The sequence below is a fragment of the Aulostomus chinensis genome, chromosome 8, assembly GCF_037954235.1.
Source record: "Aulostomus chinensis isolate RoL2024-O1b breed Wild chromosome 8, RoL_Achi_v1.0, whole genome shotgun sequence".
NCBI classification, from domain to species: domain Eukaryota; kingdom Metazoa; phylum Chordata; class Actinopteri; order Syngnathiformes; family Aulostomidae; genus Aulostomus; species Aulostomus chinensis.
The window spans coordinates 14,259,515-14,284,463 of NC_141327.1; the positions used below are offsets into that span (position 1 = coordinate 14,259,515).

Here is a 24,949-nt window from a genome sequence, read left to right on the forward strand (position 1 = left end):
ATCAAAACTTTGCGCTACTGTGAGTACGGTTGCAATTACTGAATATGAATCTTTTCCAAAACATCTTGTGTACTGAATATATGATATGACATTATTATTATTATTATTATCAGTTAGGATGACTCATAATAGAAGGAACAACTAAACAATGAGCTACATTGTTTTGTCTTAAATGCTTTTGTCATCATTCAAACCATTTTTAAAAGAAAAAGATATCAATGGTAAGAAAATGTAGTTACACGAACTTGAAGTGCTACTGTATTAAGAAATAAAAGTTTGAACAAGCAGAAATAGATATTGCTTCTTTTTTTTTGCAAACAAGCTTATTATTGTTATGCTGGGTACAGATATTTAAAGATATATTGAATGCACCCGCTTGCTTGGACCTTGAAATGGTTTGAATCAATTGAATCACAATAATCCTAGCTTTCCAACAATATATTGCATGTACACGTAGCTACTTCAACTTTCCCTGCCTGGTAACCTGACTCCTGAACATGAGATGGGTCCTGTTACACACTCCTAGCCAGCCAGCGCCGCCGTGACCCCACGGTGCAAAGGCCAGCAGTCAGTTTGTCTGTTAAGGGTACAGGTAATTAAACAGAGGAAAAAGAGAGGCAGCACCAGCACTTACTCACTCATGTCCACCTACACACAGCTGATCCTGAAGGATTATCCTCCTGTCACCCAGCCCCTCCCTCCCTCCCTTCGCCTTTGCTTTGTTCGCTCCATCTATAACGTGAATGAACGATGGCGACGAAGAGTCTGCAGATGGGTCGTGTGCTTTTATCAACTGTTGCACCAGTTTGTGATGAAAAAATACAGACAGAACCGACCCTCCACTGAATAGAACATAAAGAGGGGAGGCTGCTGATATCTTTACATCTTCCTGTTTGTACTGTGTGGGGTTCAGCAGAAGAAATAAACCTCATGGGATATTTCATTCACAATAAACAGACCTTTAGCAGACCCTTGCGTTTGGAGTATTTGCCCTTAACATAGAAGCCATTGATTCAGTATTAATCACAGCTCTGATGTTTGACCACATGATGCTAATTGCTGAAAATGAAGGAACGTCAACATCAAGCCAACCTGTTGGCAGGTGTGAAATGTCTGACTGATTTGCACGGCAGAGCTATTTAAAGATTCACCAGGCAAAGCTGTAATGTGCAGGACATGAATCCTGTAAATGAAGAGTACCTGACTACACATCAGTGAGCACATGAGGTTGTCCATTAACACATCCTTTCTGTGGGCTGTCAGATGGAAGGGTTAACCCCTGTGGCTTCTATCCCCTACTTACAGCCTAATTGGGTCTTAATGGGAAATTGAAGACAGACTGGGTGGCGCTGGCCCATCAGAGCTGTGGGGAAAGCTGTGTGTCAGCGATGAACTTTCAGGCCGACAGCACGATGAACCCTTGGACCATGAAGATGTCCTGACATGGAAAATCGTGTCGAACAACAGAAGAGACGTTTGAATCTATTAGTTAGCAGCGGCATCGTAATGTAATCAAGAGGGAAGATGAACGCAACAAAGATGACAGTTGTGTGAAACTGCCCAAACCATTTATAGAAAATACTTAAAGGGCAAATACATATTGCTTTAATTCATCCTTTCATTTATTAGGCATTTGCCCTGCAGTCCAAATCCCTGGTAGATCTATAAGCGAGGCCACAGATCAAAGAGGGCACAGGGCTGATCAAAAGACCCGGAGCAACAGGGAGAGATAGTGATGAAAAAGGAAGAGCGGGAGTCCGCACAGTCATGTTGGCTAATTAGCCAGGCTTTCCAATCCAGCTTAATTAGCAAGCAGGACGCCAGCCAGTCAGCCAGTCAGTCAGCCAGCCAGTCTCCGTTAATGAACAGCTTGGCAGGGTGAAACTGGGGGGGGGGGGGGGGGGGGGGGGGCAGAGGTGGATGGATAGAAACATGCCACACTGACATAATAGATGATAACATGATATCTACAACCCGGTGGACAGGGGATCTTTGGTGGTCACTAAAATGGTGTATGTCCATGATTTTAACAACACAGACAGACTTGAACGGCTGCTACCGGACCCTTATTTTTTCAGTAGCTTGAAATACCGACAACTATTAACAAAGCAGCAGGTTGTCTCAGTTTCACACACAAAAATAAAGGTCTCACAGCAAACATGAACCCCTGCAGGCTCAACTGTTTCGTGTTACACATCCAGTCAGATCAGGGCAGCTGACTGAACCATTCTGAATGTTTTGCAGTCGCGCGATCACGTTGTTGTATTATGTGTGCTTCTATATGAGACCATTTTAGGGTCATGAGCTTTCCCTGGAAAAGCCATCAGTCAGTAAAATGTCTCTTCAGAGGACATGAGGGGCTGCAGCTCCCTCTGCACATTTAAAACCAACTTGTGGCATATTTACTATGTAATGTTCTGTGTTGATTTTTTTTTTCTATCTACTGTTATTCTACTGTGCTGTTTCTTTGTTTGGTTTGCCAAATGTGTGAATTGGCTTGCAGTTATAATCTGGTACTGTCCATCAAATCGTCAGTTTCTCTTTTAAACTAAAAATTATCAACCAAAACAACACAGATTCACATCACAATGGATAGAAGCGGCACCTATAGACACAGTATGATGGTGACCTGTAAAAGGACGGAGTTTACACTGCTGACATGTCAATCTGACAGTTAATGATTCTACTCTACGAGCTGTTTGGGTTCCTGAACACAAGCGCAGTAAAACACATTTTGGAGAGAACAGCATGAAAGAAGCAATCCAAAAAAGAGAAGCTTTTGAATTTGCATAATACCCGCTAGTAACTGAGGAGACTTAAACTAACAAGCAGCATTTACAAAAACTTCCCTGAAATAATTGGAAGCATTTTAATAAATCTAAATCTGTTTTTTTTTTTTTTATTGCAGTGTTTCATGTTATAACCAGCCTAAATTACAGCTGGGTGGTGCAGGCCTGCAGTGGTCAGCACTAAAAACATCCTGCGATCAGATAAACCTCATTCAAGACCTGATGAGTTGAAGGGTATAACCTTAAACACGGACTATTAACTGCTTTTAGCCAATAAAACTAAAGTTTTCTACCTCCCCTACAAACACAAATCGACACTGAACTCTTCCCCTTCGAGCGTTTGTGAAATAATGTTGCCATCCACCGTGTGTGTGTTTGAGAGCAAAATAAAAATAAATGCACTAAACTGGTTTGACATTTGTACTTATTGGTTTCTTGGGGGGTTCTCACTCGCATACTTGTATACTATACAATTTAAAACAACAGTAACAGGCCTGATACAGCACCACAAGCACACTGGAGAACCACAACATCCATCCATCGCCTGCTTAATGCAGTTTAAGGAGATTTAATTGCTTAGTTTTGGACCTGGATGTGTAGTACTATTTCATAAGGTGTGCAGCAGCGCCGTCTACTATTATTAACTATCGCAAACACTAACACTGTCCTCTGAGACACTGGCAGGACAAAGACTGCAGTCCATTTTGAGGGGTTAAAAAATTCATGCCGTGAAACAGCAGCCATCAAACACCGTATGCTCAATTTGAGCGCCTGGAACAATCTGGAGTGACTCGTGTGTAACAGGCATCAAAGAGGATGGGGGGCTGATACTGTCCTCCCGCACCCAGCCAAGTCAAAAGAAATCCACCTGGTGTGACGTTTGCAGCCTATTTCCACCGTTACATCTTTAACCCCTTTATGTTTTTTGACCTATAGGTTACTTACCTGTCATACAGCAAACACAGGTGTAATTGATAAGTTTAACTCCAGTTCTGTTTGGTAAGAAACAACCAGTATCCACAACAACACGACTCTGGGCCAGTTAAATGGAACAGGGTCTTAATAAATGTTACTAGTTGTACGTGTGTTGGTCTTCTAAAATACACTGAAATGCAAGTAGAAATTACGCCTGTGTAGCATAGAGGTAAACACTGCTGACTAGATAAATATGCCTAATCTTTAACTCTAACTGCTCTTTTCAACAAAAGCTTTTTAAATGAGCTACTTCATATCCATTTGAGCCTCATCTTGTTAAACTTTAACAGCTCCACCTCAGTTAAATATTTCCCTTCTGCTGCTGCTGCAGTTATTCATTCTTAGTCAAGGACCATTCACACAGAACTAATTACACCTTGAAGCTATGCTGAACCAAGCCAGACGTCTGTGTCACAGTTTCACCTGACTTGGTCAAAGTTATTACCGTGAGTTTCGAGTCTGACTTCAAATTTATCATGTTTCTCTACTTCCATCCATCCATCCATGCTTATCCTGTTACGGGTTGCAGGGGGGCTGGAACCTAGAGAGAGGCTTTCGGGCGAGAGGTGGGGTACCCCCTAGTCCATCCCAGGGCCGACACATAGAGACAGACAACCATTCACACTCACAGCCACACCTACGGTCAATTTAGAGTATCACTCAGCCTCGTCCCCTCTTGATGTCTTTGGACTGTGGGAGGAAGCTGGAGTACCAGAGAGAACCCACACAGGAACGGGGAGAACATGGAGACTCCACAGAAAGATCCTGTGCTGGAGCCAGGGCCCAAACCTTTCTCTATTTCCATTTTACGCACACACATTTTATACATTCCATACACGTGTGTGCACATACACTCTGGACTATCGAAAGTCTTAAAGGTGCGTGGGATGTAGTATAGAAAGACCAGATCAGTGGTAGCTAACCTTCAGCTCACTCCATCTAAAACACACATGCAGAAAGCTAGCCAAATAGCAGTTGTGGCTACTGAGATGAAGAGAACAAAATGGAGTTATTATCTCTCCAGACACAAAGTGTAAGGCTAGGCAAGGTGACTATTTTTAGCGTATAAATCACCACCCTCATTCCTCTTGGCCTTTCACTAAGCTGCTCAGTGCTGAGAGGGAGGGCAGGTTGCCACTGCAGCTCACAGGGGGTTTTCCTTGTCGTGTGATATCTGTTAACACATTTGTCTGCTAGCAGAGCGAGAAGGAATGATTGACATTTAACCATAGTCTGGTTCCAAGCACCAACTTTGTACAAATGAATGTATTCTCTCATGAGACTATGTGTGAAAGTGCGAATGTAACACTTGAGCAGCTCTTTTCTTGTTCAGACACTTGTTTATCTGTTACCTGTCAAAGATCTTCGCTGCACCTAACACTTCTTTGCTTTTAGCAATTAATTTGTCAATTAATACCACAATCATTTTAGGAAATCTAAAAATTGTTATTTATAATTCAATGTTTTAGCCCAAACATTTTCTCTTGGAAACAAAACCTTTGCACAGCAAAGCATTGTTCTGTGACAAAGAAACCTTCCACCGCCGTCCCCGCCCCCAGTGCCTTTAGCAGTTTAGCGGTTTAGCAGTCTTTTCTTTGACCCATCATTAGTTGTGGTAATAACTCAAACAAAATCCAAGGCATCACATGTGGTGTTTCTCAGGGGTCTAACTTGGACCCACATGGGTACTGTATATGCCCATACTGAGTCAATCTTTGTATCCTACAATAATCCCTCAGCCTCAGGCCTTTGGGACATCGTATCAAGTAAATTCAGTCAAAACTCCCAGTCTAACCCTGTTATTCTTCTGGGTTCTTGGGGGTTCCCAGTTAACAGTGTATGTACAGTTATATGAGAGCCAAGTCGTCCTGAGTAGGCAAAGTACAATTGGGACTAAGTTCAAGTTCGACCAGTATATTGCCTTCATTTGCATAGCAGTACTGTACATTGCATCCAGCTTTTGCTATATGAGAACCTGCAACTTGCAGCTGAATCAAGACTGGAGTTCCTTTACAACTCACCATTCAGCAAGAAGAAATAAGTCATTTAACCGTAAATAACTTCAAAACCAATCAGATATGAGGAAATCATTCTGTAGATGGGACCTTCCTTAGGTTTTTAGTTGTTACAAACAAACACATACCCTTATGCACATTGTGTAAGGGGTTTAGTGTCACGGCTGTCAAACTGACGGCTGTCTTTGCAATGATGTTGTCAGATGTCTGCAAGCCAAGGTATTTATAATACTCCATTAAGAATCAATCCAGTATAAACGCCTTGATCAAATCACAGGCTCTTTCAAATCTGAACTGAAGTGAACACATAGTATCACTTCATCTGAGGGCTTTAAATTAATTAAACTATTATGAGACAAGCACAACATGAGACGGACGTAACCTTAGAGCCCTTCCTACGAACTCTCCTGCTTGTTTTAGACAGCTGGAGACCCCTGGGGCTCCCAGTTATTATGGCACACACACACACACACACACACACACACGCACACAAACATAGACACTGAAGAGATGTGTTCAGTTGCAGACGTAGCTCATTAGCATAGCCATTCACACACGCTGAGAGTGAGATCCATCGGGTCGGGGGAGGACAGAGAGCTCTGTCACAGCTGACACGATGGAAGACATCTACTCTCCTTTTCTTCAGCACAGCCAAAATTGATTTAAAAAAAAAAAAAAAAAGACGAGGTTGATTTGGTCATGTTGCAAATGCCAAAAGCCAGAATAAATTAGTTTAACAGACATGGGCCATCTGTCAGGTGATTAAAAATTAAAACAACTTCACAAGGTGTGTTCCAAAATGTTCCCAAAGTCTTAGCAAGGTTTTTGTCACTTTAATGAAGCAGCTGACAGCAATGTTCAACTTTTCCTTCCATGGGATTTTTATACTTGCAAAACTTCTTAAGAGTTTACTTTGTCCATGCAATCAGTTTACAGTCCACAGCTGTGTGTGTTGTGTTTGTCTTCGGGGGATTTGATTATGGCCTGGACAAATAGCTACACTGGCTCTTTTAGCCTTGTTCTTTAGCACTGCCAAACTTCAGAAATGCAGCAAACACACTGGAGTGTTTTCTGTGAAAGGGTATCTGTGTAAAAAGACCCTCGAGAGGACAGGGCGGAAGAAGAGACAAGTCTTCTCTTTGTACCGAAGACAAACCAAAAAAAAATCATCTCTACATACAAAATGTAAAGTACACCAATTCACACTGAAGTCCGACTGAGAGAGAATAATGTTTCAGGAAATTACTTATTGAGGGAAAACAAGCAGCTAATGATCATTAATGCAGGAAATTCATGAGGTCAAGTGCATATTTTTGTTGCCACAGTGTCACACATTTGTGTCACGCTTTTCCTCGGGTGCTGTGAGACTACCACTTCACCACAAGATTCTCTATTGAAAGGACGTCATTAATTTGATTAGCTAAATAAAACAGAATGTTTTTGGAGGCATACAATTATAGTTTGGGGGATGGGAATATTTTAAGCAATGATTTTATCGATGTGTTACATTACAGAGAAGTAGAAACAGAGCAGGCAGCCTAAAATTATTATTATAAACAAATTCAAAATCCTTGAAATGCCACATCCCCTATGTGGATTAATGCAGGTTGAACACAAATTCTGTTCTCGTGATTTAACAAAGACGCATTTTCTGTGAAGAACAGAAAAACAGCGCTGATGGATAAAATATGCAGTTGAAGTCGACAGAATCCACTTCCAGTTAAAAGCAACTAGCATATTTCAGGACTGTTTATGCAACTATCAACCTGTTAGAAACAGAGTAAGATGAACAACGGTGTCCCTCTCATGATACCGTTCATCTGCTCTTAGCGTGGTAAGAGCTCTGCAAGTGTTTCTTCTTGGTCTGTAGCAATGCAGGTAAACCTCAAGCTATTTTCATACGATAAAGGAGCAGGATGATGTATCTCTAACTGTCATCGGTCTATTTCTGGGCTTTGAGCTTCAGACGTGCTGCTGGTTCAGCTTCAGGTCTCACTGTTTCGTGTGAGGTCAAGTTTAGACCTTAAACCATTCCTGGCTTCTATTTCAAGTATTTCTTTGCAGGAAAGTTAGATTATTTCAGTTCAACCAGCTCTAAAATACACTAAACCTTAACTTTTATTGACTACCAATATAAATATTAGTTTGCTTTAAGGAGAGGCACCAGTTAGACTCCACCAACCTAAACTTAAACATAGCAATCATAAAATTGAAGCAAGAATATTTAGAATATAGTGTAATAACCCCTGCAGTACATACTAATATAACCTGACCTTAAATAGAGCTTACTTCATTAATAAATATGCTGAAACATTAATACTTGTGTCAAGTCTGGTGGGGATGGATATGTTGTGCATAGTGCCGGCGGGCGTTGGTTAGGACCAACTCCCGTCCTCCAGGATCTCAGTTAATTCAGGGTCAAGTACTCTCCCATGCGCTGGCCATTAGTAAAACTCCAAATTGTTGGGAAGAAAAAAAATGGCCCCACCAGTTATTTACTGTAAACAATCCTCAGAGGGTCTGGTGGAATGTGTGTGTGTGTGTGTGTGTGTGTGTGTGTGTGTGTGTGTGTGTGTGTGTGTGTGTGTGTGTGTGTGTGTGTGTGTGTGCGGGGGGGGAGGGGGTCAAAGTGACAGGGCTTCTGATTAGCTTCCCATCATAGTGAACAAACAGAGATATGATGGAGCATTAAAGGGCCCAGTGGAGTGAACCGTGGATGTCTCTACTACAGAGACGTTCATGTGATGACGATGACGATGACGATGACGACGACGATGACAACGATGAAGAGGAGTCTTGCTTTTACGTTTCCTTCAACCTGTCATCATCACCTCGGCAACTTCAGATGATCTATTGTTATTTAGTGGCATGTACATTTTCTAGGTATTCAGAGGAATAAGCAACAACTGTTATATAAGAACTGGTCCAGAGTTCTTGGGGTGGTGTGAGGTTCTTCTTGTCAAACAGAGACTCAACTGTGAACAGAACCACTGAAGTGCAAACTGTGACTTCACTGGATTTTAAAGCTTTATTTCTGGCTCTCCTTGGCCTGTTATTTCCTGAACGATAGTGTGAAATGGCAGCTCTAGCAGGATTCTCTTGGATTCTGACAGGTCTGAAACCAGCAAAAAACGACCCTGCTCCCGAAACACTGAAATATACTCAAAGTGAAAAGCTATAACAAAACTGAGAGAGGCTCCAGATAAGGTTTATTATCTCACTGCAAAGTGTGCAAATGAAAAGGCAAAGTTGGACAAATTTAACTTACTCACAGTTTAACCTACGATTGCACAACACGATGCAAAAATGATACAAAGCGAAGGAAGTGATGTATTACTGACAAACAGCATTGTCAAGATCTAAGTCAACCAAAAGAAAATCAGCACAAGTTGGTTTCTCCCCGGTGTTTTTATATTATTTATTTCAAATCAGCTAAACACAAAATATCATACATAAAAGTGAAGTTACTCAAAGAACTATGGATGACAGTAATAACTCAATAGCTTCTGTCTGCGTTGTCATAATAAAATCAAGATGGTCACCATCAGGCCTGCACAGATAATCGCTTTGTCTGAGGTTTTTTTTTCTGAGTAAATATTAAGAAATGACACATCAATACACTGCAGCACAGCAGAAATAAAAGTGATCCACTAACAACGTTGGAAATCTGCTTAGTCAGCTGAAATCAGGGTTTGGCTTCATAATCTCCTATATGTGATTATTCTTACACACTGGGAGTGGCTGCGGGTCCTTCAGTTATGCATGCAGAGTTACATTTTTTGGTGGACTCTGATTGTGGAATAAAAGTCATAATAAAGATCTTTATTGATTTATTTTGATAAGAATCTATCATCTGTCTATTGGCTCTCTGGAGATGGTAACGTGTGATCGATAACCTTGCTGACATGCTGATGTTTTAAGCATCAGAGCAGAAGACCGTTTACCAGGTTTAGCATCTTAGTTTAGCACGGTGGCACGCTAACCTTCGCAGATTAGCACAAATCACTGACGCTGATGGGAGTCTAATGATAGAAATGGAAAAACTAGACTGAGTGAATTTTAAGCTCGTCAAATAATTACGATTTACCTGGAGGTAGACAGGAAGGTGCTCAATAGATGTCACCGCAACCTATCTGATGTTTGTTGAGATATTTGAATCAATTTCACTTGCGTGACTCATGTTGACAGAGAGGAAGAGTCACCAAGTAGCAATGAGATATTTAACACAATCCAATACAGAGTCGTGCAACATATTTAAACACTGATGAACAACTTAATAACATAAACCCCCTTCTTCCAACTTTTATTCTCCTTCTATTTGCATCAGGGCTGAACAAAGGCTTGTGTTATTTATTCAGGTTTTCAGATTCTCCATATTCTAATTCTAAAGTCTGAGCCTGAAGATTTGTAACAACTGAAAGTTAATCACCCTTTTAAGTTTTGTATTATTATGCTACCATGCCAGGGGCATAAAATGCTCATAAAATGACAATAACATTATTTATCGCATTAGCTTCTCAAACAATGTATCGCCCAGTAATATGTGTTGTTGTGCCAGGCTTAAATGCAAGGTCACCTGAGAGATTCATGCAGGTAGTTTTAGACTTGCTTTTAATCAATGTTGCCCATTTTGTGAATGTCTGAACAATTTAAAAAAAACAACAACACATGCCCAGCTGTGTAACGGTAAAGAGGATGAAATCACAGGAGAAATTTAGCTGTAGCCATGGATGGTTCTACCACAACAACCCTGATTTACTTTAACTCAAATGGGAAGCATCTCACCAGGAAGTGATTCAGCAGTTCCCAGAGAACCCACCCGACTACCACCTCTCACTCTCGCTCTCACGCACACACACTCACACACACACATTTGAGTGCATGTAAGCACTTACACCCCTCTGCGTCACCCTCCAGCAATGCCTTGATCAAACCTCCTTTCAGACAGGCACGTCACAGACCATTAGCAGGAGAGACTCAAGATCTGTTAGTGTTCATTAGGATCCCAGAGCGTATAAATACCATCAGCGGGCAGCCCAGGGGACCGGCCACCGTCCACTATCACATCATCCACCTGTCAACTCTAATCATATACTTCAGAGGTATACCGACACAACATCACCTTCGATTGTATCAGTCATCCAGTTTAATTCCGTAATTTCAAAAAGTTTGTTGAAAGGAGGAAAAAAAATTCCCAAAAGATTGTGTGACATTACGCGATTTCAGAGTTAGTGGAAAAAAATGATCTGATTTTATGTCAGAAGTAGACTCAAAAAGCCTGACTGGGTACATTAAGTTTTAATTTTAGCGTGCATGCGTGTGTGTGTGTACGTGTGTGAAATTTCAAATGTATTCAAAAAGTATCGCATCAAATATTGTTTATAAATACAAATTAATAGTATTTAACAATAGCAAACAAATATGGCTATCATTTGAGACCCACTGCTAACTTCGTCTGCAGAGTAAAAGCACTTTTTCACAAATGAAAGTCAAAACATTGAGAACAAAAGAGGCATAATATCGTACTATCGTCCCACCTTGTAATAAAAACCGGTCGATGATGAGTAAATCTCTGGGGATATTCCGTTCAAGGGACCTGTTGAGATCCATATTCTGACTCTATAAACATCAGCCAGACAGAATAATAACCGCTCTTGGGCTTGTTTTTGTTTTTTTATCTGTGGTGGAGCATGGGAAGTCTGAACAACATCTATTCTCATCTGCCGGGGCCCGACTGCTCCTGCAGCCTGACAAAAGATTTTATGAGTTATTTCCATCGAGAGACCCCAATGCAGGGAGGCGCGGTATTGAAATTTTTTTACCAATATCTGATGTGCCAATATTTGACAACAGATTTGGCTGATAGCTGATATTTACAGATGGCGGTACTATCTACATAAGAACCAGTTTATACAATCCTGACATTTACATTTGCTATTTAGCATTAACGCTATGTGACATCGCTGCAGACTTAGAAAGAAACAATACTGTAACTGGAAACACAAACGTAAACGAGCAAACATAACAGGGTCTTCGCCTGAAGTACCTTCAGGCTCAGGCCCTAATTATACTCACAAAATATACAGTGTCATATTTTTAGAATTCGGTTTGATATGTTTTATAATGATATTTATTAATAATCAACATCCCATTGAATAAATTTATTCAAAATGTGAGCATCTGTTACACAATACTTTCAGTTACAAGCACTGGTATTGAGAGGATTTTGGCGTCACCGCTGCTCATCTACGATTGTTTATATTAGCCCGTGTCATCACAGGACACTTAATTCCTTTGGGCTCCGAGATGAGAAAGCTTACGATCCTCTGTCCAATCAGACTGAGAGGACTGTGAGGCATCGGCAACAAACGTCCCCGTGGTGAACAATGTGAGAGAGAGAAACTTCGTTACAGGGAACAGCCAACTGGTCTTTTGCCTCGGTCTTCCTGGAAGATGCTCTCTCATAAATTAGTTATCTTTGTATTCAGATGCTGACTGAATCTTCATCACAGCTCATTTTGTTGTGCATCAGTCAAAGGATTTCTCAAACAATTTTCAAACATTGGAAGCTGGAGCGATGCATTATAGCAAATAGGTCTTAAAATCCAATCCTGCTCATGACTTGGCAGTTCTGCAGTTTAATGTTGCCTTATCTGCGCTCCGTTTTACACGGCCCTTCTGTTTGTCTCTCCTCCAGGGCTGCAGCTAGACATTATTCTTCTAATATCAGACAGGGAAAAAAAAGCCATACATAATTTCTGACAGCCCATTAAGGAAGTGTTCCGCGTCGAATCGTCACATTTGAGACCAGATCACTGTTCGGTTGTCATCTATACGGGAATGATGTAATGACCTCATCTCCTCAACTCCACCTGTCTGTCAAATTGTTGCACCACTTCTTTTCTATTTTCAGCTCCTTCCCTCTCATTTTACTGTCCAGTCCTTTCCTGATTTTTAGGTCTTGGTTTTAATCTACCACCAGGGTGAAGAGAGTGACATCACGGCATTATTTCTAAAAAAAAAAAAATCCGACAGGGGGAAACATATCTACTGTTTGATTAATAAAGCCTGGTGACAGAGGCCACACTTCCCTCTGCAGGCTGCTGCTCTAGTTGCCAACTATCAAGTAAATCCTATCAGGCATTATATATATTACAGCATTATATTATGTGTTAAGAGTCGATGATGATCTGATTGCGCTTCAACTGTACCCCCCCCCCCCCAAATATGGCTTTGCACGACATGTCACTTCTCCCACACCAAAATAAAATCAATACACAAATATGTAGCATCGGGTTTCATTGTGACTGTGCTTCCAAAGAAGCTCGCTTTGTGCCAAAGCTTGCGGAGGAGCTAAAAGCTTCTGCGGACACTGATACAGAGACTATCACATCTCACGGATAAAGATCATCGCAACAAGATTTGACTGCTGTAAAACAAGTCCCGATAAAACTCCAGCACAAAACATGCTTGTTATTCTAGTTCGTCACCTAGAACCAAAACAATAAGAAGAAAAAGAGAAAATTGTGGGAACATCATTTTAAAAAAGAATCATGTAGCTATTTCAACAACAGGTCAGTAACTTTATGATTACTTTATAAGGATTCATAAAGTAGTAACTCATGAAACATTTGAGTTAATATTACATGTAAAACAATAAAACACTGAGTTAAACAATGATGGCACATTTCAGCTGTGAGTTGATTATAGATTTTAAGTGCATAGAATAACTTAGAGGCTAAATGCTTTGAGATGCACTTCAATACCCATAATACACGGTGGTGCAGTGGTCAGCACTGTCGCCTCACAGCAAGAAGGTTCTGGGTTCGAGTCCCGGCTAGGACACAGGATCTTTCTGTGTGGAGTCTCCATGTTCTCCCTGTTCCTGTGTGGGTTCTCTCTGGTACTCCAGCTTCCTCCCACAGTCCAAAGACATCAAGAGAGGACGAGGCTGATTGATACTCTAAATTGACCGTAGGTGTGACTGTGAGTGTGAATGGTTGTCTGTCTCTCTATGTTGGCCCTGAGATGGACTGCTGACCTGCCCGTAGATCCTGGGATAGGCTCCACCCCTCATGACCCTTAATAGGAATAAGTGGAAGACAATGGATGGATGGGATGACAAGAATTTTATCTTGTCATTTTGAATTTTACAGACTGATTAAGCTACAACATTCATTTTCTGTTATATCTGAGTCTACAAGGGAAAGAGCAGCTTTTTAAGATATTTAAATAGCTTTTGTACTGCATCAGATAGAGGAAACACACACCGATGTTGATCATATATCTACAGTATTTTTTTTGTGACAGTGAAGGTATTCCTAGTGGCAAGCAAATAACTTCTTGTTTCCTTTTTCGTGCTGGACTCTTGTTACTTCCTGTTTTATTTTGTAGGTCTGCCTATGAGTTACATGCTGTGTTTACTTTTTGTCCTAGTTTAATTTTCCTACTGTTTGTCTACGCGCCATCACGTGATTGGTCAGTTCATCTATGTTCCTTGTGCCATCGTGGTCATGGTAACCTCCTTGTTTCTGTTAACCTCCTTTGGCCCTGTCAGTATTTCTGCTCTTCGATTTGGATAATTTTTTTTGGTTTGGACAAGTTTTGTTATCAAATTTACTCCATTGATACTGTTGTAGGTGTAAAACAGTGCAAAATTTGTTTAGGGTGTCACACAACACTCAAGAAATGACTTTCACTATCAAAATTTGATCAATTTAGGCTTATAACAGAGCCACACGATTAAATTAGCTATCTATTTTCGAGTAAGCAGAGGGCTAACTGGAAGTAGCTAACTTGGCCAAGGCCAAGGAGCCAGGAGGAAGGGCTGAGGAGGTTTTCTTTTTTTTTTTTTAACTTGCACTACAAGTGCATGAACAAGAATAAGGGAAAGTCGACTTTGCTGTAGCAGGACAGTTTTAAATAACACAATGGGAAAGGAGATGGAAAGATGGAACTGCAAGACTTTGGGGAGTGGAAGATGAGCTGGTCAATTACATAACTACCATAGAAATGTGGCAGAAAAGGTAAAAAGCTCCAACTAAAACGTGTCCCTGAGGTTTAAAGCTGCATGGAGAACAAAACAAGACCACGTTGCACATGCAATGTCATCAAAGGCGTGAATGTGGAATTTCAGCGGCCTCTCTATTCTGACCATGTGCTGTTTGTTTACATTTGGTGTATGTGAGAAAATGACAATGTAAATGAAACAGAGCCAATTTTTTTTTTTTTTTACAAATGCAAATTTGAGCAGTTTCTCCCCTGAACTGCATCTACCAAAGTAGAGGTGTGAAAGCGACGACCGTCTGTGGTGTGCCCATATGTAAAAGTGCTGCGCTATAGTTTCACTATATATCAGAACTGTTTTCTGGCTTGCCTTGAGAAGTCTGGACTTGGTTCCTTTTTCCCTGTTGAGTTTCTCCACACCTGTCACGTTAAAGCTACTCATCACTAGTTGGACATCTGCTAGTCTGAAGAGGTGTTTAATTGGATTCCCTATGGATCTTTGCACCAGTTGCCACCTGATTGGTGAAATAGCTTCCAGATTCTGCACCAGAACAGCCTTATTTAAAAAAAAAAGAAGAAAAAAAAAAGGCCAACACCTTTGCTTGAGGGAAATGGACTAAAAATACAGATGAAATGCTCCATTGCCTGTGACAACCCACGATGCCTGTGGCACACATGATGTAATTTAGCTCCACTCTAGTTTAATCTTGTTTTCAATTCCCAAGCAGAGTCCTTGTAATGAGACTGCGTCCATTCTGAGCCATAGTCACCAGGACACTGATTTCCCAGACCTGCTGGTTTGTGTTCAAATCATTTCCTCCTGTGTGATTTGCTCTTTTAAATATTAGATCACTCATATTTGCCTCATTAGAATTCTCTTAGATAAACCAAAGCCATGCTTACACCTAAAAACTGCATCTATTTAACAGAGTGATTTAGAGATGATATTAGAGCGCTTTCTTTTTTCTTTTTTTTGAGCTGAGCCAAGCTGCCATGTCACCCTCCGGTCAGTTCTGGCTGTTTCCAAACAGAGGAGACAGAAAGGGCATGGTTCTGCTTAACTCTGTTACCCTGGCAAGGCTATCAGTGCACTGAACAGCCCTGAGGGGTTCAGGGTGAATGTCTGAGCGTGTATGCGCGCGTGCGTGTGTGTGAGTGTCTAAGCAGAGGGGGAATCTGTGCAAAAGACTTGCAGCCTGCCTGTGGTCATATGTGCTGCACTGGTTAAGTGGACATCAATGATGCAGCAGCCACGCAAATGCAAGCACATCAAACCTCTCAGTTTCATCTGCCGAGCCCCTGTAGTGAAACGGGAAGCCGCTGCATTATTGATGGTCTTGTCCTGTAAAGCACTGCGTTCACTAGAGCTGCGAGTAACGTTACACCTGGCAGTCAAATGAAACATTTTGTTAAATCAATTACCTCAATCGGATTAATTGACACAAGCATGGAATGTGCTTACAAGGGATTCTATCCCCAGTTGCTACAAGTAATGAGCTTACCAGGGTTTGCTCTAATGATTTCAAATGTAGTTTCATCATGCAGATTTAGTGATTATTCTTAAACAGGGCTGCACAATTAATAGAAATGTAATCGTAATATGGCCTCATGCCATTTTCAATTTTTCAGATTGCAGGAGGTGCAGTATTTGTTAACAGTTAATTGTGTGGAAAAACTCCATCTTAATCTATATCTTGTTGTGCTACAATGACATCAGATTTTACAGACCTCAGAAAACATCTTATTATGGTAAAGACTGCCCCCCTCCCCCCCAAAAATGTCACCCAAACAGGGTTTTCAAAAAGAATGAAAACGATGATGTAACAATTAACCATCCCTCTGTTATTCTGAAATCCCTTCATCTCTTTTTACCTGACTCTGTCAGATTAATGGCAATGAGATTAATCACATGCATGAATGATGTCACAGTGGACATCTGCGTGCTACGCCATGCTCACATTCCTCTCTGTGACAGTTCTGTGGTCACAATCAGTTGTTTTACTACAAATCCTACTAGCGCGGTAGTCTGCTGATCCGGAGCTACAGAAGAACACCTTTTGGTACCGCATTCACCAGGTGGACAGAAAAACAACTCCGAGTAAAGGATGATGTTGCTCAGTAACTGCAGGATGCCTAAATAAACCATTGTAAAATAAAAATCTCTGGGAGGTGGAAATATGTGTTCATAAATCACAATTTCTTTCATTTGGGTCCCAAAAAAATGATCTAATGCATTAAAAGAGCCTTGTTTAATTCTTATTTAACTTTAATTTTACAAACAAATATGTTTGCCTTCACCACACAGTGACATCCTGCCTTGTGATTAAATCACCCTATTTGGTAGAGTGTAAAACTAAATGGTAGAGACTGAATACACTCCACGTTCCCTGGCATGCCTAGAGGAGTGCGGTGTTAATGAGTTCCTCATGCTCATGTGCAAATGAGTCAAAAGACACAATAGCTATAGTCATTTTATACTTGTGAATTATTCATTGCACCTGTAACTTCACCCGGTTAATGACATTTTCAAAACAGTTTTAACAATAATGCAACATTTCTCATAAGAGGCAGTAAGGCACAAAGCCTTTGGTGTCTACTACCATTACTGTCACACTGGCAGATGAATCCATAACGGCAATGAAATTATTTTATGACACAATCCGACACAAAGCTTTTGTACATAATAGAAAGTCATTTTCATGTGTAACAATGTGCATACGTGCAGCAGCTGCCCCGCCTTCGCAACAAGGCCCTGTGGCATTGATACGAGAGTGCATTCATTCTAATCTTGCCGAGGATCCAAACAATTTGCTTCTAAAACCATTTAGTAACATTTGTGTTTGCGTGCTTTGTTTATCTTCATGAAGAGTTATAAAGTGCGGACATGACTCAGAAAATGCAGGTAGCTGAGATTCTGCAGATCCTCAGGATATCTGCCTGCCACACGAGTTATTGCCTTCCTGGACAGCATGCCTGGGAGGCAGAGTGCCATGTAATATGTGTGGTTGCCCCTAGCAACAATACTGCTAAGTGCACAGAAACATATATTAAAAGGAGAAATCAAATATTTCAAATATGGCAAAAGAAAATGTGTCCGTGCCTCCTCTTGAGACAAAGATTTAACTTATGGCACTATTACAAAGATAGAAACTAAAGAGAATGAATGATAAAACACCCAAATGGTTCCTGTCGAGCCTCCAGTCTGACAGATTATTACATATCAGCTCCTTTTCTGTTGGCCACAGCCATCAGACTGTATTAAATAATTACACAAGATGACTTTATATCTGAGTGAGAAATAGCATTCAAGCGAAATAATAGTCTGCGAGAGTGTAAAGTAAACAAGCTGATTTATGAGACTTCTGAAAGGAATATTATCATTGGCTTTTGATAGAAATTAAATAACATTTAGTGCAAAGTACAAACCAACCACATAATGAATCAAAGAGGAATATTGAGGGATAAAAAGCTTCGTTTCAGTGCTGCGCAAATGACAAGAGTCATTTCAGGTCATTGTAAATACTCAGTCCAGTTAACAATGAAGCTTATGTTCTCTCAGAGATCCTAGAACCTGCTCGCATCAGGAACTGGCCCCGCTCAGAGTATTTTCTGCATTTACGGCTTCCGTGTCATCCTTGGCGTGCTCTATTTAAAGAGTCTGGCTTGACGGTCTTAAATGACACACTGACATATCTCCAGTTACAGAGGCCAAGCTGGGCTGCTGTAACACTGAGAGGTTATGCATGGCAAGCAAGCGAGCAGGCATGTAAATGGCGTTTCACACTTCGGGAGCAGGCGGGCGGGCAGGCAGTGGTTGAAGGCACGTAGTTGCTACAAGCAGCCGACAAAGAGGTCTCATTAAGCTTGTCATGCAAGAGCTGATATTTATCGAGCGTCTCAAGTTATTTTGATAGACCAGATGAGAAGCAGCCTTTATGCTAATCATGACACAAAAACTTTCATTCTTTTTAGCTCAGATTTCATTTCTTATATTGCACAACAATAACATGCATGAAGTTTCTGAAGAATTAATTCACTAAAAAAAGGTTTAAGGGAAACTTCTGATAAAAATACGCTTATTTGTCGTCCTCCCCAGAGCCAGACAAGAAGAAAGATCCCCTTCTCTCCTGCCCACATACCCACATAAACTTATCGCTTGTTAGCTTAGCATAATGAATGTCAGTGGGTGGAAAGAATACGCATACCTCAGTAAAAAGTCATCAAATAGATTAGGTTCCGAATCTTTTATTTCCCAAAAGTATTGATTCTCATTCTCTCTTGCCAAGTCAGCCATGGTTTGTCGTAGCATTCGTTCTATTAGTCATCAACAAATATTTTTTTTGTTAGCTGAAATTTCAAGGTGCTGCATCAAATCACTGCACCCAGTAAGGAAAGTAATTCTGACTTTGTATGTTTTTCTAAAATTACACTATCTGGTACATCTGTAATTGTATTATCTTATGGTAGGAATAGTTTTATTAATGCAGGCAAAGGCAGATCTGGAAATCAGTGGACCCCCCCCAGTACCCTTAACTGAGCTAAGCTAACTGGTAGTCATCTGGTTTCTGTGGGTCTCGGTTCCATAATGCTCACACAGAAGAGAAAAGATAACTTAATTTTTTTGTCTGACTCTATGGGGGATAGAAAATAAGAACATTTCTCCAAAAAAAAGCCAGCATTTTCCTTTAACCTTTAAGCGTTTCTACTCCACTGTGGTCTACAGTATATTAGGTATTATTTTTCTGGCCAGTGTTGTCATATTAATTCAAACAGTTGCAGGCAACCATCTGTCACTACCTTGAGTTTCCTCAACCTGGCCGAGGCAGATGTGGGTGTGTTGGTTTTGGCAACCATTCCTACATTTCCCATCTGTCTCTGAGGTATGGTACTACTAATGACAGAGTGATGGCCAAAATACAGCAGGCATGCAAGCACATGTTCATTATGATCAACTGCGGCTGCTGTACTGACTACACAGGCCAAGCGCATCCGTGCTGCTTCATGCAGGAGATCTATTCCATCCAACAGTGACCTGGCTGGCATGTAGAAAGTAGAAAGACCTGCCAGTCCACTCTGGTCTCAACTCAGTCCCACTGAATAAATTAATTATTATTTTGAGTTAATCCCCTGAACTGCAGGAAGGGTCACCGAGAATTTGAAATCAACCTGTTTTTTCAAAGGTTTTTTTTTTTTTAATTCAGAGTACAAACTCGTGCTCGAATCATTTTCATATCACAAAGAAACCATCATCAGAGTTTGACTGGACTAAGACCACCTCCAAGGTCCCAGTCTTGTTCATCTGGTCTACACCTGCCCAAAGCGATCCCTGAGTCAGTTCCCAGGGGGAAAACTGGACTTCAATTCAACTGGACTGAACAAAGCAGGAGTGATGACACCTTAAATCACTGTTCCTAAAGATGGCACCCAGCAAGTTACTGGAACATTGGTAATGAACGGATTGAATTAGCCACCTGGTGCTGCTGCGATCAAAGTATGAGTCTACTAAACTCTACATTTAAATGGCCGTCTTGGAACAGATATGACCGAACTGAAAGTTAAGAACACTTCTCTATCCATGTTTGAACTTTTTTCTTTTTCTTTTATGAGGGACTCAATTAGCTGTTTGTGAAATACTGACGAGCCAAATGGACTCATAAAAGTCCATCTTGGTACTTCATCATATTCATTTTGATTCAAAAGAAATAGTATTTATGAAGATGGGATATTCTCTGCATGTAGTTTCAAAACAATCATGGTTGAAATATCTGTCTATGTTGGTCTAGCATGCTCTATATGAATGTGCGTGTGTGTGTGTGTGTGTGTGTGTGTGTGTGTGTGTGTGTGTGTGTGTGTGTGTGTGCGCGCGCGCCAAATATTCACAGAAGCACTGATGACTAAACACGTGAAGAACAGCATTGACCGCACAGACGGGAGTCATCGTCATTACATGGCGACTTTAGAAAACACCGGTGACAGCAATTTGGCAATTGTGCTGCAAACATTAAAAAGGGCTGCTGACATTTCATTGGATTATTGTAAGAACAAATGAATAAATTAGCATTATTAGCCATCTCTGAAACAAGCAACATTGTCAAAGTATCAAGTCTGTGTTACATAAGGAAAATGCATCCCTCGTTTTTAAAAGTCAACTTTGATGTCATGGATGTTCCTGTAGTGATGGGAGGAAATTTGTTTCTTCATATCATACATTTTATCCATGGTTTACATTTCTGAAGTAATTTTCTTTCCTTTCTAGTATTATAGATTTATGCAGGTTATTTTGTGTCTTTATAATGCAATCAAAGGAAATAAAATAAGGATTTGCTGCACCCCCCTCTCCGCCTCGCACAATTAATGGAAAGCTTTTTTACGTAGTTGTTATATTGTTATTTCAAATGTCTAGAGTTCAAAACAACAACGTACAAATAAGAGCAACCTGGAGGCTTGAAATATACTGAAGGAGAACAGGATTCAGTTCTTCATTTCAGAGGAGAGCTGGGGCCTGGCTGATCAGTGTTCTGATGACACTGCATGTATTTTAGTGTAATGACAGTAACCTCTGACTGGTAAATGCATGTCAACAGTCGGGCTTTGGTTACTTACATCTGTGTCAGGCCCCTTATCGGCCCCTGGGCAGGAGAATGTGACAAATTCATGGCACCTCTTGTGGACCACAAAACAGCAAACTGCATAGAGGAGACGAGATAAGATGACAGAGGAGGGAGAGAGAAACACACAGACAGATGGGGAAAGAGAGAGACAACAAAAGAGAGAGATGGTTAAATTACAGTGTATCAGTGTTTGCAGACAGACTCTCAGAACGCTGTCAGGATTGAAAACATGAGTGATGTCCAGGCGAGGCTCCTTATCACGTGTCCAGATGGCCGGTCCTGCCTGCAGGCTGACTGCTCTTATTGCGCAGTACAGTGCCACCTCCTCACTGACATGATTTCACACGCACACATGCACTCACACTTCAGCATGCACGTGCAACCCCAAGCACACTCAAACGCAGACACATTCACGCACAATTAAAAAAAAAGACACAACTGCTGTGAATGTATCCTCACAGTGCCCATCTAGGCCTACACACTTGAAGATATCTGCGCCTACAAACTGTCAGAGCACACAGTTTTGGTCTAACGGTTAAAACGCGAGGTCGCTCAGCGCTCTGCAGCCGCCGAATCAAGACTGGAAGAAGGCGCCAGGGAACTGTGTGAGCTAGCAGACATAAAATATTGCAGATATTTGTTTATTCTCACTGTTCTGTCCTTGCCCAGCTTGTTTGCAATGGATGAGTGTTGACATATATCTGCTCCTTTCTCCATTTATTAGACGAGTGCCTCCTCCCTTTCTTCCCAGGCCTTAATGTTTTCAAGGGCAACACTTGCTGCATGAGATGAGAGCATCTGAAATGGTGGTTTTCTATAGCCTCCACTTAGCACTGAGTAACCCTGAGTAGACTCCATTAGTGGGATGTGTTCCATCTGTGTGATGCATTTTTACAGCGCTTGCTTCAGTTTCAATTCCACCATTTTGCAATTCCTTCAGCTGTGGAGCAAAGTGTTTAGGACATGTATCTCTCGTCACCTCTTGCACTCGTCTCCACTGGTGTTTCCAACGTGTAAAATCTAAACCGCGCCACCAAAACAAAAACTGAGTATGAAGAGTCGTGATGTGAGCAGGTTTTGCTTTGAGACACACTGAGTACATATAATAATACAATTATTATTCTGTTCTTAAAAGCAAACTATCCTTTTTTCTTGAGCAAAACATTTATATGCAGCCATATTTTCATATAGTTTCATTCGTAAAATATATTTTACAGGCTGTAAGATGCATATTTATTCAGCAGGGATTTTCATAATGGATTTTTCTATCAATCATTTTTAAAAGTACAAGATGTCAAAAATTTCCCAGTGTAATTTTATTTTGACTGAAGAAAACTCCAAAATATTGAATGAAAAAAAAACAAGAATTCCTGAGCATTTATTGTCTGTTGCCAACAAATGTATTTACTGGATTCAAATAATTCATTCTAATAGATTAATTTTCTGTCAATAAACTCATCCAATAATCAATAATTGAATGCACTGCAGGGCTGTTTGGTACTGGCTTGAGAAAGATAAATCTGAATATCTGACACTTTTGGAGAACTTGGCAGGACATAATGACACGCAAGTTTTTCTTTCCTTCGTGCCTGCAGTTGTAAATATTCACACAGACTCACCATTGGGAGTGAAAACATTGTAGTAATAGTTGTAAAATCCCAGTGCAGATTTGAAAGCTTGTCCACTATCGATATTATAGTCAGGACTTTAAAAACATTAGTACCCTGTGCTTGCATCTACATGTTTTATCTATAAATATACTTCACGCAACCAATACAGAAAGTTTGCTCTTTTGCCAACAGGGCGGCGTTCATATGTGATAAATGATAGCAAATCAATACGGCCTCCACACACAAACATATCACACCACCACAAGTCAACCCTTCGGTCAAGCCTCAGAGGAACTATCGGTCAGTACAGTCAATTACCAACATGAAACCATGGTTCATAACTCACTTGCACCAACCCACAAAGCTAGACAGGTCATCCGTCTCAATGACCCAGTGACTTCAGATGAGTACGTGTTGACCCGTTTCCCCTGAAAACCTCATCAAAAGGGCAATAGGATGTGACAGTGGTTTGACCTGGTTTCTGCTGGTAAAGTTTGATTTTCTGTGTAGAGCGCTCGTTTTTAAATCTGGTAAATGTCTGTTCTCCACAGCAGCAATCAATGAGCGGCGTGAATTATTCCTACAACCCGGAAATAAGTTAGCATTGTTGAACATCCAACGACCTCGCTGCGAAGATAATGAGTTTTCGCATCCAGTAAGGGCGGGGTGAGAGGGCTGACATATAAAGAGACAGACAACGATTCACACTCATGGGTAATTTAGAACCTCAAAACCACCAAACTCCAATATTTTTGGTCTCTGAGCAAAAGCCAGGATGAGGGGAACACGCAAATTCAACACAAGCCAAAGTGGGAAACACCGCGCCGCCATGTTGCCCATTGGTGGTTTTAATTGACCTGTAATAATGAGATTGTGGGTTAGGAATAGCTTTTAGACCGTATCCAAGAAAGACACAGGGTTAGATATGAGACAGAGGGTTGGGCTCGGAGAGACAAATGGGCTCAAGATAAAGACGCTCTGAACTACTTCTTCTCTGATGCTCTCATTACAGCTTGGCTGCCTCTGATCGGGTCTCCCAGTGGACGTTTTCGGGAGCAATACCTGGAGGTTCAGCATACATCACTTCCGACACCATCACAAAGAAACACCTCCATTAGCGAGCACAGAGCTACCATAATTGCAACTGTATTGGGATAATGTTCTCAATATTTCAGTGGGGGCTGATTAGTCTATTCATCAAGTAAACTTGTCTGAGCACATCATTAGGAAAGCTATGAAGCAACAACGCCAGTCAAGAAACAGACTGAAGCATTGTGTCCCACCGAGGCCGTCGGGGTCACGTCGGTCACTGTCTACTAATAGTTGTTGCTATTAAAAGCCATTAAATCCAGAATGTAATCTTACAATGTGAGGCGTTATCTCTCAGCTAATCAGCTTTTTTCTTTTTTTTTGAGCAGAGCAACATTGTTGTAACTTCGACAGGTCTGTCAGGACAGCCAAAACAATTACCTCATAATTATCTTCCTATATGTGGACACGATTAATTATACAGCAAGTAAGAGTGGGGCTTAATGATGGTTTCCAAATCAATACTGATGCCTTCCAGTGTAACAAACAATGCAATCTCTTTTCCACCCTGAAGATAACACACATCCGTCCCACTCTCGTCCCCTTTCTACCCAATCAATTTCCCCTTTTGCTCTTGTGGTTCACAAGTTCATTGGAGCAATTTCCTGATATTTTGGTCTGAGTGCAGATAAGAAATGAGACAGCGATGATTTAATTCACCAGGTCTTGATAATGAAGATGAGACTTATTACAAAGTGAGAGAAAAGACTTTAGCTCTAACAGCCAACTGGTGTCTTTGACAAAAGCCTTTCCTCCCTGGAATGGGGAAGCTTTCATTATTCCCTCATTATTCCCTCATTTAGGAGCAAGCAAAAGCTTTTCATGACAATAGAAAACTGAATGAGAAAACTCTA

General features: G+C 40.9%; 1 protein-coding gene across 1 annotated transcript in view; it reads right to left on the reverse strand.

Moving 5' to 3' along the window:
• Positions 1-24,949, reverse strand: part of prkcaa (protein kinase C, alpha, a) — a 149,460-nt gene that overhangs the window by 71,101 nt on the left and 53,410 nt on the right. The window contains exon 3 of the mRNA XM_086211090.1: positions 21,389-21,471. Coding sequence (XP_086067216.1) covers positions 21,389-21,471 — 83 coding nt within the window. The remainder of the gene's footprint in view (positions 1-21,388; positions 21,472-24,949) is intronic.